This window comes from Felis catus, chromosome D1 (genome assembly GCF_018350175.1).
Source record: "Felis catus isolate Fca126 chromosome D1, F.catus_Fca126_mat1.0, whole genome shotgun sequence".
NCBI lineage: Eukaryota > Metazoa > Chordata > Mammalia > Carnivora > Felidae > Felis > Felis catus.
Window position 1 is genome coordinate 115,256,512 of NC_058377.1, and position 10,468 is coordinate 115,266,979.

At 64.3% G+C, this 10,468-nt stretch overlaps 2 protein-coding genes across 6 annotated transcripts; one reads left to right on the top strand and one right to left on the bottom strand.

Annotated features, from left to right (window-relative positions):
- Positions 1-94: 94 nt before the first annotated feature.
- Positions 95-1,453, top strand: IFITM5 (interferon induced transmembrane protein 5). Its single transcript, XM_003993817.5, has 2 exons — positions 95-422; positions 934-1,453. The coding sequence occupies exons 1-2, from the start codon at positions 234-236 to the stop codon at positions 1,144-1,146; spliced, it is 402 nt and encodes a 133-aa protein (XP_003993866.1). The 5' UTR covers positions 95-233; the 3' UTR covers positions 1,147-1,453.
- A 2,054-nt stretch (positions 1,454-3,507) lies between these two features.
- Positions 3,508-10,404, bottom strand: PGGHG (protein-glucosylgalactosylhydroxylysine glucosidase). Of its 5 annotated transcripts, none has more exons than XM_006937695.5 (14): positions 10,134-10,404; positions 9,202-9,485; positions 8,686-8,896; positions 8,175-8,610; positions 7,142-7,261; positions 6,577-6,708; positions 6,290-6,401; positions 5,975-6,047; positions 5,745-5,881; positions 5,486-5,619; positions 5,283-5,378; positions 5,008-5,105; positions 4,721-4,932; positions 3,508-4,627 (listed from the first exon to the last, which is right to left on the bottom strand). In XM_006937695.5, exons 2-14 carry the CDS (start codon positions 9,458-9,460, stop codon positions 4,572-4,574), a joined length of 2,076 nt encoding a protein of 691 aa, XP_006937757.1. In that variant the 5' UTR covers positions 9,461-9,485; positions 10,134-10,404; the 3' UTR covers positions 3,508-4,571. The 5 variants fall into 5 exon arrangements, with proteins under 5 accessions (XP_006937757.1, XP_019668466.1, XP_006937756.1 ...); XM_019812907.3 differs by lacking the exon at positions 10,134-10,404 and adding an exon at positions 9,738-10,111; XM_006937694.5 differs by lacking the exon at positions 10,134-10,404 and adding an exon at positions 9,799-10,110.
- Between the last annotated feature and the right edge of the window lie 64 nt (positions 10,405-10,468).

Genomic DNA, 10,468 nt, shown 5'->3' on the forward strand with positions numbered 1-10,468 from the left:
GGCTCCCGGGGGCGGGGGGACGGGACTCGCGCGGTGTGGGGGGGGTGGGGGACGGCGGGGGGCGGGGGCGGGGCGGGGCCGCGCTCCCGGCTGCGCCGGGCTGTAATTTGTCGTTATATTTAGCGGGCGGCGCCGGGCCGGGCCGCGGGAGGGTGGCGGCGGGGCTATAAGCGGCCCTGGGCGCCCACCCTCGAAGCGGGAGCCCGAGCGAGGAGGAGACGGCGCTGGAACCCATGGACACGTCGTACCCCCGCGAGGACCCCCGGGCCCCGACGCCCCGTAAGGACGGCGCCGCCCACACGGCCCTCACTGTGGGGGCGCCGCGACCCCCACCTCGAGACCACCTGATCTGGTCGGTGTTCAGCACCCTCTACCTGAACCTGTGCTGCCTCGGCTTCCTGGCGCTGGCCTACTCCATCAAGGTGGGCTGGCGGGGAGGGGTGGGGCTGGGGGGGGGGCGCTCTCCGGAGGGCCTGAGGGGCTCGTGGGGGGAGGGGGTTGGCGGAGGGGGAGCCGCTTGTCAAAGGGCCACTCCATGAGCGAGGCGCTGGACAAGCTCTCCACCTCGTGAGGGCTTCTCCTTTGAGGTCCCTCAGTAAGAGTCTGTCCTGCGGGGGGGGGGGGGGGGGGGGGAGGGTCTAGTCCACGCAAAAGAACACAGAATGAATGGGTGGGGGCTTCCCAAGGGCTTCTCTTTCATCAGTGCTTTCCCCACGCTGAGGGCTCCTGTGAGCACCCTCCCCCCCCCCCCCCCCCCCGCTTCCCTCGGGGGGGGGGGGTTCTCGGCGTCCAGGGACTCCCCACCCACAGAGGGTCCTTGGAGCCCCACGCGGGCCTGGGATGGCTTCTGGGTCCACAGCTGCGGTGGGAGGGGCAGGAGGCAGGGCCCCCAGCGCGTGTAGAGACCCGGCCCTGCCACTCACTGGTCCACAGGCCCGAGACCAGAAGGTGGCTGGAGACCTGGAGGCAGCCCGGCGTTTTGGCTCCAAGGCCAAGTGCTACAACATCCTGGCCACGATGTGGGCGTTGGTACCGCCTCTCCTGCTCCTGGCGCTGGTGGTGACCGGGGCCCTGCACCTGTCCCGGCTGGCCAAGGACTCTGCTGCCTTCTTTAGCACCAAGTTCGACGACTCGGACTATGACTGACAGGCTGGGCCTTGTCCTCCTGCTGACCCACCGATCCTGACGCCAGGACCACCCCCCCGGGGGCTGCCCCAGGGGCTCCACCCTGACCCCCTGGAAACCTGACTCCGCCACAGGGCCTGAGGCCCACTCCTCCCACCCCAGCCTGGGCACCTAATGCTGACCCTGAAGAGCCCTCATTTGGACCCCAGTGGCCTCACTCTAACCCCAGTGGTCCCCGCCCCCCTGACTCCTTGCCCCCAGGCCGGAACCTCCTGCCCCACTCACCAGACTCAGCCTGGATTTCCCAATTAAAGCGCCTGGCTCTGGACAGTGCCTCCTGGGTTTCTTGCAGGGGAGAGAGAGGGTTTCTTCCTGAGGGGAGCTACCCCAGGGACCACCCAAGCCACCCTCCGCCCTGGACTGACCCCAGCACGATGGCAGGGTGACCTGTTCTGTCTGCTGGGCCCCAACTGTCCCCTTCACTCAGGCACTGGGTGGCTTGTGGCTTCTGGGGTGGAGGCCCCAGAGTATTTTAGAATGAAGTTTGGGAACTCAGGCTTTTGATCTCTGCTGCCCTGCCGGGCACTGTGGTTTAGCGGCCCCCCTTCCAGAACACGTGTGCCCTTACCCATGTGTGTGCACGTGTGTTAAGTGGGAGTCCCTGGGGGGACATCTTGGGTCCTCGCCCTGCATGTTTCTGTCAGTGGGTTGGGGGGAGTCACTCTGTCTGTCCCTGTGGCCCTTGCACTCCTCGCACTCTGAGAAAGCTTAGTCCCCACGGTGGGTTTCCTCCCTCCTGGGTCAGTGGGGCTGGACACAAAGACACACAAGTACACAGGCATGTCCTTGTCACCCATGCACACACTTATCACACAGACACACACTTGCGTGAAGGGAGGAAACTGGGAGTGAGGACATTTTCTGGGCATCCTTGGTGTTCCCCCCTTCCCGGAAACCAGCGGAGCCTGGCAAGAGGAGGTTGCTAAGCACATGCACACACCCTGTGTGGCTGGGGATGAAGTCCCTTAGGCCTCACTGTGGCCGGTCCAATGACAGGGCAGGCTAATTGCAGGGGCCTTAATTGCCGGGCGGCTCAGGGTTTTGAGCACCCCACCCAGGGTTCCTTCCCCACCCAGGGAGCCCCCTTTGCCTACCCATCTGCCTGGGTTGGGGGTACGGGTCTGTCTAGCTGCTGTACTGGGAGCCTCGGAGTCCCCTCTTCTCCCGTGACAGCCGACGACTTACCTAGCTGTCTCCACAGTGTGCCCGTAGGGATGGTGTCCTGGCGGCATGCCAACAGTAGCCCAGCTGTAAGCTGGAGCATGTGCTGCTCTGAGCCGGCCCCTGCAGTAGGGGTGTGAGCAGCCTGGGGCCTGGCCCCTGCTGGGTGCCGGTCCCAGGTTGTGCCAAGGACAAGGGCAGTGTGCCAGTGATTGGACCAGGATGGAGAGAGCGTGCCGACCCTGAGTACCAGGTTTGGCCCAAGAAGGGAGTGACCTGTGCTGGGTGCACAGGTTGGGAGTTGGCATCAGCTTGCATGTGGCCAGGTTGACGTCCCTAAGCATGGGATGGTCTGCTGTCCCCTTTGGTCATGGGGGAAGGTCACCAGCAGCCCTCCCTAACCCCAGACTGTCTCCTGGCGAGGCTGAGGGACCCTGACCAAGTTTAGGCAGTTGGCTGCCACGGACCCTTGACCAGCCATGCCAGCACATGGGTACTGTCGCCCTGCCACGGTCCCCTCAGAGGGTCACCTCACTATGTGTACAGGGGACTGCATACATACATGGCTTATACACACAGGGCCACCTACCGCCCCACCTGATGTCTGCGCCCACATCTGGCTCCAGGGCCGCAAAGATAAGCATCTGCTCTGCTGGGACAGTCCCCAGCCACCCGACATCAGCAGATCCACTCTGGCCTTTGCCACACAGCCAGCAGTCGAGGGAGAGCCTGTGGGCAGCCAAGCGAGCCCCACCAAGGTGCTGGCTCTGTTCTCTGAGGTCACGTACCCTGGGGAATCAGCACTGCCGTGCGTGCAGCTCTACAGCTTGGAGGCCACGCTTCTCCCCATGTGCTGCTCCCTGCAGTAACCCAGAGATGAGCCTCGGGATCCCCGACGCCTCTGGCCACCTGCCTTCCCCCCCTCTCCCTCACGCGGCTCTGTCCCTCACAGCTTGTCTGCCCGGTGTCTGCTTCTTGGAGAACCTGCACTAACTCTCCACCGAGAACAGAGAGCGCACAGGGGTTTGCCAGAGCGAAGTGAGAGTGAAGGGAAGTGGCTGGCCCAACTGCTTGCTCTAAGTGAGCAGGTCCCTGCGCCTCTCGATCCGACCCATCCATCATGCAGCCCTTGCTTCCAGAAGGAAGGAGCGTACCAGCTTCTGAGGGCAAACTTTCCTCGGCACGCAACTTTAATTCCTCGGGCTCTCACCAAGACTGTGGTGGCAGATCTCATCTCACTCTTGAGAAATTCCCAAGGACCCAACGTGGGAGTGCCAGCTGGGGGGCTGAGGCCCCAGGGGGAGAGGCTGAACAGAGCCTCGGGCCATGGGCAGCCCGTCAGCACAGATGGGCCCAGGCCTGTGGCCTTGAAGCCATGCACACTTGGCCTCAGTTCTTCTGGCTGGTCAGAGGGAAGATGTAAGGTCTCGCTCTGCAGCCCATCCCCCTCTCTTCTTGGCTGAGGAAAGGCCTGTGATGGAGACCATCCAACCTGACCGAAGTGGCCCAGGGGCTGGAGCAGCCAAGGACTGAGGATGCGGAGGGTCCACGACAGCCTGAGAGCCCCTCGACCCCACCGTGCCCGACCCCATCTGTCGGACACACCAGGTTCCTCCTTTTTGGTCCGCAAATGAGAATCCTGAGGGATTCTGCAGGGGACTGAGCAATTCTGCCTCATGCCCCACCCCTGCCATCCCTCACACTGAGGCCTGCACCTGTCTCTGTCTCCTCGGCAGAGAGGAAGCCACGCCCCCAACCCACCCTGAGGCATCCTGGGGAAGGGACAGGTGCGGCAGGTGTCAGCCACAAAGGCAGGCACAGATGTGGCTGAGGAGGCCATTGGGGGAGGGGCTCAGGCTGGAGGCAGACCTTCTTAAACTTTGGGCCAACGAATTCAGACTTTCCCTGGAGCCTGTGAGCCTGACTGCTGGTTGGAGAATGGGCAGGAGGGAGGGACTCAGCCGACCAGGAGGGTGTTGATGAGGGTGCAGCCAGCTGGGGGCGCCCACAGAGGGAGCGGGCAGATGAGAGGACCCGAGACATCCCTGAAGCCCTGATCAGTCAGGTGCAGTGGCCAAGACAGCGCCAGGGCAAGGGAACTGGTGGGGGTTGGAGGACCCAATGGTGTCCCACAGGGGGTCCTGTGGGTTCTGGGGCAGGTGTCTAACGTCTTCCAAAAATTCTCCTAGGAAACTCTTAAGAGAACAACTTGCTGCCTCTGCTTCCTATGAGAGTGACCTCTGTATCCGTCCAGCTGAGGAGGGAAAGGAGACTCTGTACCCTGCAGGGGGAGGAGGGCATTTTGAATGGGGGGGTTACCCTGGGGAGGTGACGTGCTCTGCACCCTTGGGTGAGTCTGGGGGTGGCGGCCTACCTGGGAGCAGGGGGAGTCGAGTGTGTGATGGCCACAGCTCAGCCTCCAGCAGGGGGGCCCAGGGCCCTGCCCGGGTTTTAACCTCGATCGTCACTGAGTCCTCGGAGAAGGAGAAGTCAAGCTTGTTCCCTTGGTAAGAGATGCCGTAGATGCGTACCCCAGAGACCTCTGCCAGACACATGGGGTCGAAGGTCATGCCAGCCCCTGTGATCCTGGGGGGAGGGAAGAGTTTCATGAGGAGCGGGAAGGTAGGGGGCTTGCGAATGTCCTGTCAGAGCCGCACTCACCTGAACCCCGTGAATCCGAACAGTGCTGCCTGCAGGAAGCCCCCCATGCCCGTCAGGAAGTTCACAGCGCCGGACCCATCTGCATTCTCTGTCCACACCTGCCCGTGGAAGGCAGTTAGTGCACTGACTCCCAGGACATGGGCGCCACGAGGCTGCTGCCCCTGTTCCAGAAGGGTCCTGACCCTGCGGTGACTCCCCCGTCCCAAGGCTGGGCTCCCACTCCTACCGCCAAGGGGCCCGGGTGGGAGGCAAGTGGGGTCAGCTTGTGAATTGACCTTGAAGGGCTCCGTGATGTTGGCAAAGCTCCTCTCCAGGAGGTCCTGCGCCCGCCGTGGCTCCTTCAGCTCCATCCAGCCCACTGCAAACATGCTCTGGGGCCAGAGGTCAGAGAACACACTGGGTTGAAGCCCACTGCGTGGGGAGGGAAGACAGAAGCTAGTGAGGACCGCCCCTCCCCCACACCCTGCAGTCTCCTTACCCAGGTCATGGCAGGGCCCTTTGGGGATGTCACGGCCTCATAAATCTCTAGGTTTTTCCTGCGGGTATGAGGACTCAAGTGGAAAGGGATGGGGTATCCCAGGAGCACGACATCTGCCTGCTTCACCTCTTCTCCTGTGGAGGGACAGGTGCTGCTCACGGGGAGACAAGCTGGTGGGGGCTGCTCAGTCAGGTTGGGGGCATCCAGTCCTGTGGAGGGGGTGGGGAAGGGGCCCCAAGGCAGCTCCAAGTACACTCACCAGGCTGGTACCCGTCAAACTCAGGGTGGAAGTTCCGCCTTGGGTCGAAGGGCACCTTGATCTTATCGGCCACCGCCAGCCATTCACCAGGGACAGGCTGAGCCAGGTCCTGGGCCAGGGCAGCCGCAAAGCGCAGGCTAGGGGGTAGACGTAGGAAGGAGGGGCTCTAGCCTTGGCCCTCCAGGCTGGCTCCCTGCACGTGGAACTTGGGCAGGGGTCTTGGGTCTGACCTGTTCTGGACCAGGACGTTGGTGTACGCCGAGTTGTCGACCCCCGGATGGTACTCGTCGGGGGGCATGACTCCTGGGCACATGAGTGCAAGGAGGTGCTCAGCGCAGGGTCTCGGGGATCTGCCCCCGATGCCGGTGGCCAGGGTGCGGTTGGCACCATCGGCCGCCAGAGATCACACGCTGAACTGAAGAGCATCCCCCTGGCCCACCGGTCTGTGGCCACCCACTCTCCCTGCCGTGGACATCCACGCCTCCCCTCCCCCATAAGCAACCCCTCCCCGTGACCGTCCCCCCCCACCCCCGCCGTGCCCTCACCCTTCAGGTGGTACTTCTCCTCCTCAGGGCTCCACTCCACACGGCTACACCAAAACTCAGCCACAGCCCTGACAACGTCCCAGCCACCGGCCTCTTGGAAGAGCTGCAAGTCCTGGGAGAGCGGGAGAGGGTGGGACAGAGGCCACGCCATCCACGACTGTGGTCCTCACTGGTCCCTGCATGTCTTGTCAGTGCCCACCCTTCTGAGTGCCCAGCAGTGAAGGCCCGGCTCCAGGCAGGAAGTCATGGCCACGTCGGGGGGCTGGTCATACATGCTGACGCCTCACCTGGGTGGCGTGGTAGTAAAGCTGGAAAGCCAACACCACAGCTCCGTTTATATGAATTTCCTCGGTCCCATAAATGTCCTCCGGACACACCTCCAGACCAGAGCCCGCACTCTCCCAGGCAAACTTGGCTCCCTGAGGAGTTGGGGGGATGGAACAGGCTTGACTGTTATGGGCGTGGCGGCACAGGGGTAGTCCACCATTCCCAATACTCAGCTTTCAGCCAAGGAGAACAGGGGGGCACTGACTGTCCGGGTGCCCTCATGGGGGCCTGCAGGCTCTGAGTGCCCAGTGTGTGCCCCTATCACAGGCCAGGTGGCTTTGCCCAGTTTCCCTTTGTGCTGACCCTGGGCCAGGGCAGTAAGGGGACTCTAGGTGAGCCCCGGCCAGGCTGTCCTTGCTGCCTCTACGGCACAGGCTGAGGGGTGCCGTGAGCCTGTGTAAGAATCTGGGAAACCCAGCCCCACCCAGAGAGGAACCTGAGGTGAGGGGTGCAGGCCTAGGAGGGATGCGGGGACATCAGGCCCTTCAGGGGGCCCTGTAGGGTGGGCACCCAGGTCCCCCTCACCTGGTAGCCCAGCCTCCGGGCATTGTCTAGGGCCCCACCCAGCGTCCGGATGCGGTACTCCAGGAGGGCCCTGGCGGCCTCTGGGTGGAACATCAGGATATTTGGGAACATCCAGAGATCCTAAGAGCACAGCCAAGGGCCCCTGGTTCAGGAGCTCTCGCTCCCTTCTCTCTCCCGTCTGCCCACACTCTGCCCTGGCCAGAGTCAGCACTGCTCCACGCCGCCTCCCCAGCAGCCCCTCTGTCTCCTTCCAGCTTCTTCCTCTGCTGCCCACCCTGGCTCCATCCTGGGCCATCCACACCTGCCCATCCCACGGCCCAGTCTCCAGGCCGAACGCTCCCCGGGCCCGGTCCCCGGCGCAGCACTTCCCCTCCCCAGCAGGCCTCTGGGTCTGCCCCAGAGCTCAGGCCAGAATCTGGGCATGGGCAGCCTGGACGGGAGCCTGCTCTGTGGCTCACTAGCTGCCTGACCTAGTGAGTGACTCAGCTTCTCTAAGCCTCACCAGAGTGGGCCACAGCATTGGCTGCTGAGGGGTTAGCACCCTGGGTCCCTCCCGTGCCCAACGTCCGCCAAGTCCCAGCCTCTCCTGGCTCCCACTCCTGTCTGAGGCCTCACCCTCTTCTACCCATGCTCCACTCAGCAGCTAGACTACACCTCTGTCAGTGTCACTCCCAAGTTAAAGTCTCCATGGCTAACCCTAATCCCCCCCCCCCCCCGGCCCTGCAGCTGCTCCTCTTGCCGTGGTGAGAGCCCCTGTTGCCCTGGCCAGATGGCACACACCCTCTGAGCTCTGGTGTTTGTACCTTCTGGTCCCTCTGCCCGAGTCACTCTTTTCCACCAAAGTCCTGTACGTCCCACCTCCTCCAGGAAGGCTCCCCTTCTGCCCTGGCCTCTGTGCCTCTCCAGTCACAGTCCCCATCCCAGGTAGGGCAGAGACAGCAGCCACACCTGTGCCCGCAGCCACGGGATCCCCCGCACCCGTGTGCTGCCCCACCTGTGCATGCTGTGTGTTGGGAGGTAGAACAGTACATACCTGGTCCCAGAAGACATGGCCCCAGTAGCATTCCTCTCGGCTCCCATTGGACAGGCCCCCAGGGCTGAGGCCATGGCTGGCGTACCCTGGGGCCCCCGGCTGGGGCAGCGCACTGAGCAGGTAATAGAGGGCACCACGCAGGGCCTGGCGCAGAGGTAGGGGCCCCACCACGTCCAGGCCACAGCCAGCCCAGAGCTGGGCCCAGGCCTGGGCGTGGGCAGGGTACAGAGCGGCCCCCGCCTGCAGCTGCAGGGCCTCCGTGAGGCAGGCTTGGGCCTCCGCCTGGCTGCCTCCCACCACGGTCAGGAACTCCCAGGTCCGGTCTTCTTCGCTTTCCCCGAGGGTCAGAGCTGGGGGCACTGGTGTCCATAGCATGTGTACCTCCTGCTGCGGCCCCCCAGGTTGCTCTGGGGTGAGTGTGTGGCCACAAAGGTACCTGCAAGAGTGCGGCCATGTCTAAGGGACCAGCTCCCTCCTCGGTCTACCTGGCCAGCCCCGACGGCCTCCTCACCGGGCTCCCTGGAAGTCAGGACCCAGATGCAGGTGAAGGTCCGGGCTTTCTGGGGAGAAGGTCGACTGCAGCAGCACCGTAATGGGTCGGCTCTCCCCGGCCATGCGGGTGATGGACACACTGAAAGCCAGGACGTGAGGCAGCGTGCGGTGGGCGTAGAGGCGCTGGGAGGCCCGGAAGCTGGGGCCCTCTAGAGTGTGCAGAAAGGAGCCTGGGGAGGGCCAGAGGGGGTCAGGGCAACTCACACGCCCCACTTAGGACCCCCGAGGACAGTTACCAAGCTACCAGCCCCTCGGCAAGGTGGATCCGCCCTCTGAGCCCCAGCTGCCCCATCTGGGAAGCTACAGCTGCACAGACGGCCCCAGGCACCAGTGCCAGCCAGGTCGGGAGGCCTGCAGGGCTGAAGCCCTCGTCTTCTCTGTGAGCCTGCATCCTGAGTTAGGAGGTGCTGGGATGGGACTGCTGTCGGTGGCCGCACTCACCTCGGGTGTGGGGGAGCGGGACAGTGGTGGCTACCTGTATTAGTGTCCAGGGCAAAGGTCTTGGTCAGCTGATTTCCGGTCTCTGCAGGGGCCTCCAGCTGGACGTTGAGGGGACTAGGCAGAATGGCCCGGTGTGTGTCCCCACAAGCCCCATTGTACACGCCGCTCACATGCAGCGTGTCATGATACACACGCGTGCCCAAGTATGTGTTGGTCACGGTGGCGAAGAGCCGGGGGTCACCGGGCAGAGAATGGGCACTGAATACGGTGGGGTCCTCGCTGGCATCCTCCATGGAAAGGCTTGCTCAGCAGATTGGCCTGGAAAAGGGGGAGTCAGGGGCCCCCACAATTGGCCGGCCTTGTTCCCTCTTCTGACTGTAAACCCCCCGGCACCCGCTGGAACTTGGCGGATGCCTCCAGCTGGTGGGAGGGGTGTGGGCCACCCGCACTCAGCCCTGATTTTCCATAGCCCTTACTTTTGAGCCACCCCTGGAAACACCTCCAACCCTGAGAGAGGCTCAAATCCCTGATGCTGATCTCCAGAGACCCAGTGAGTCCCCAGATTCCCACCTTCAGACTTCAATTCGAACCCTGCCAGCTCTCTCCAAGCCGCGCCCCCACAAGCCCGGACCTGTTAGTGGGGAGCTCGGAGGCCTCAGTCTTCCGGACCTGGGGGAGGGGCGCCGTCGCCGGGCGGGGAGGCGGCCAGAGCTCTGCGGAGCGGGCTGGGGAGGAGGGTCTCTGGGCCACACCGCAGCCGGCGTATCCCCAGGCCCCAGCTCGCTCGGCGCCGCCCCTTCCAGGCCGGAGGGAGAAGTCGCGGGCGCAGCCGTCTCGGCCGGAAGGCCCCGCGATCCCCGCCCCCGGGCCCCAGGGCGGAGCAGCCGGTGTGCCGACCCGGTGCCCCCGGCGCGCCGGCGGGCCTCCCGGGGAAGCCGCGCGAGCCCGCACAGTTTGAACCCTGACCTCAAGGACGCGTAGAGGGACGGCTGTGAGAGGGGCAGGGGCCTCTGGTGTGCGATCGCCCCTCGCGGCCGCGGCTTCCTCCCTCCCGGGTCTCCCCTTCCGGGGAGTGGCGCGGGTGGTCCTCCTCCTGCAGAAGTCCTTCTCTTCGCTCCGGCTCTTCCTCATGCCCTGCCCAGCCCGTCGTACCCCCAGTCTGCATCCCCCGCCTGGGCGCTCTAAGGCGGCTGGGCCACGGGTCTGTCTCCTAGCCTCTCTGGCCCCGCGCCTGACCCAGATGTCTGTGCTCCACCCCTGGGCCCAGCAGGAGACACTCAGAGCCAACGTGTGCCTGGAAG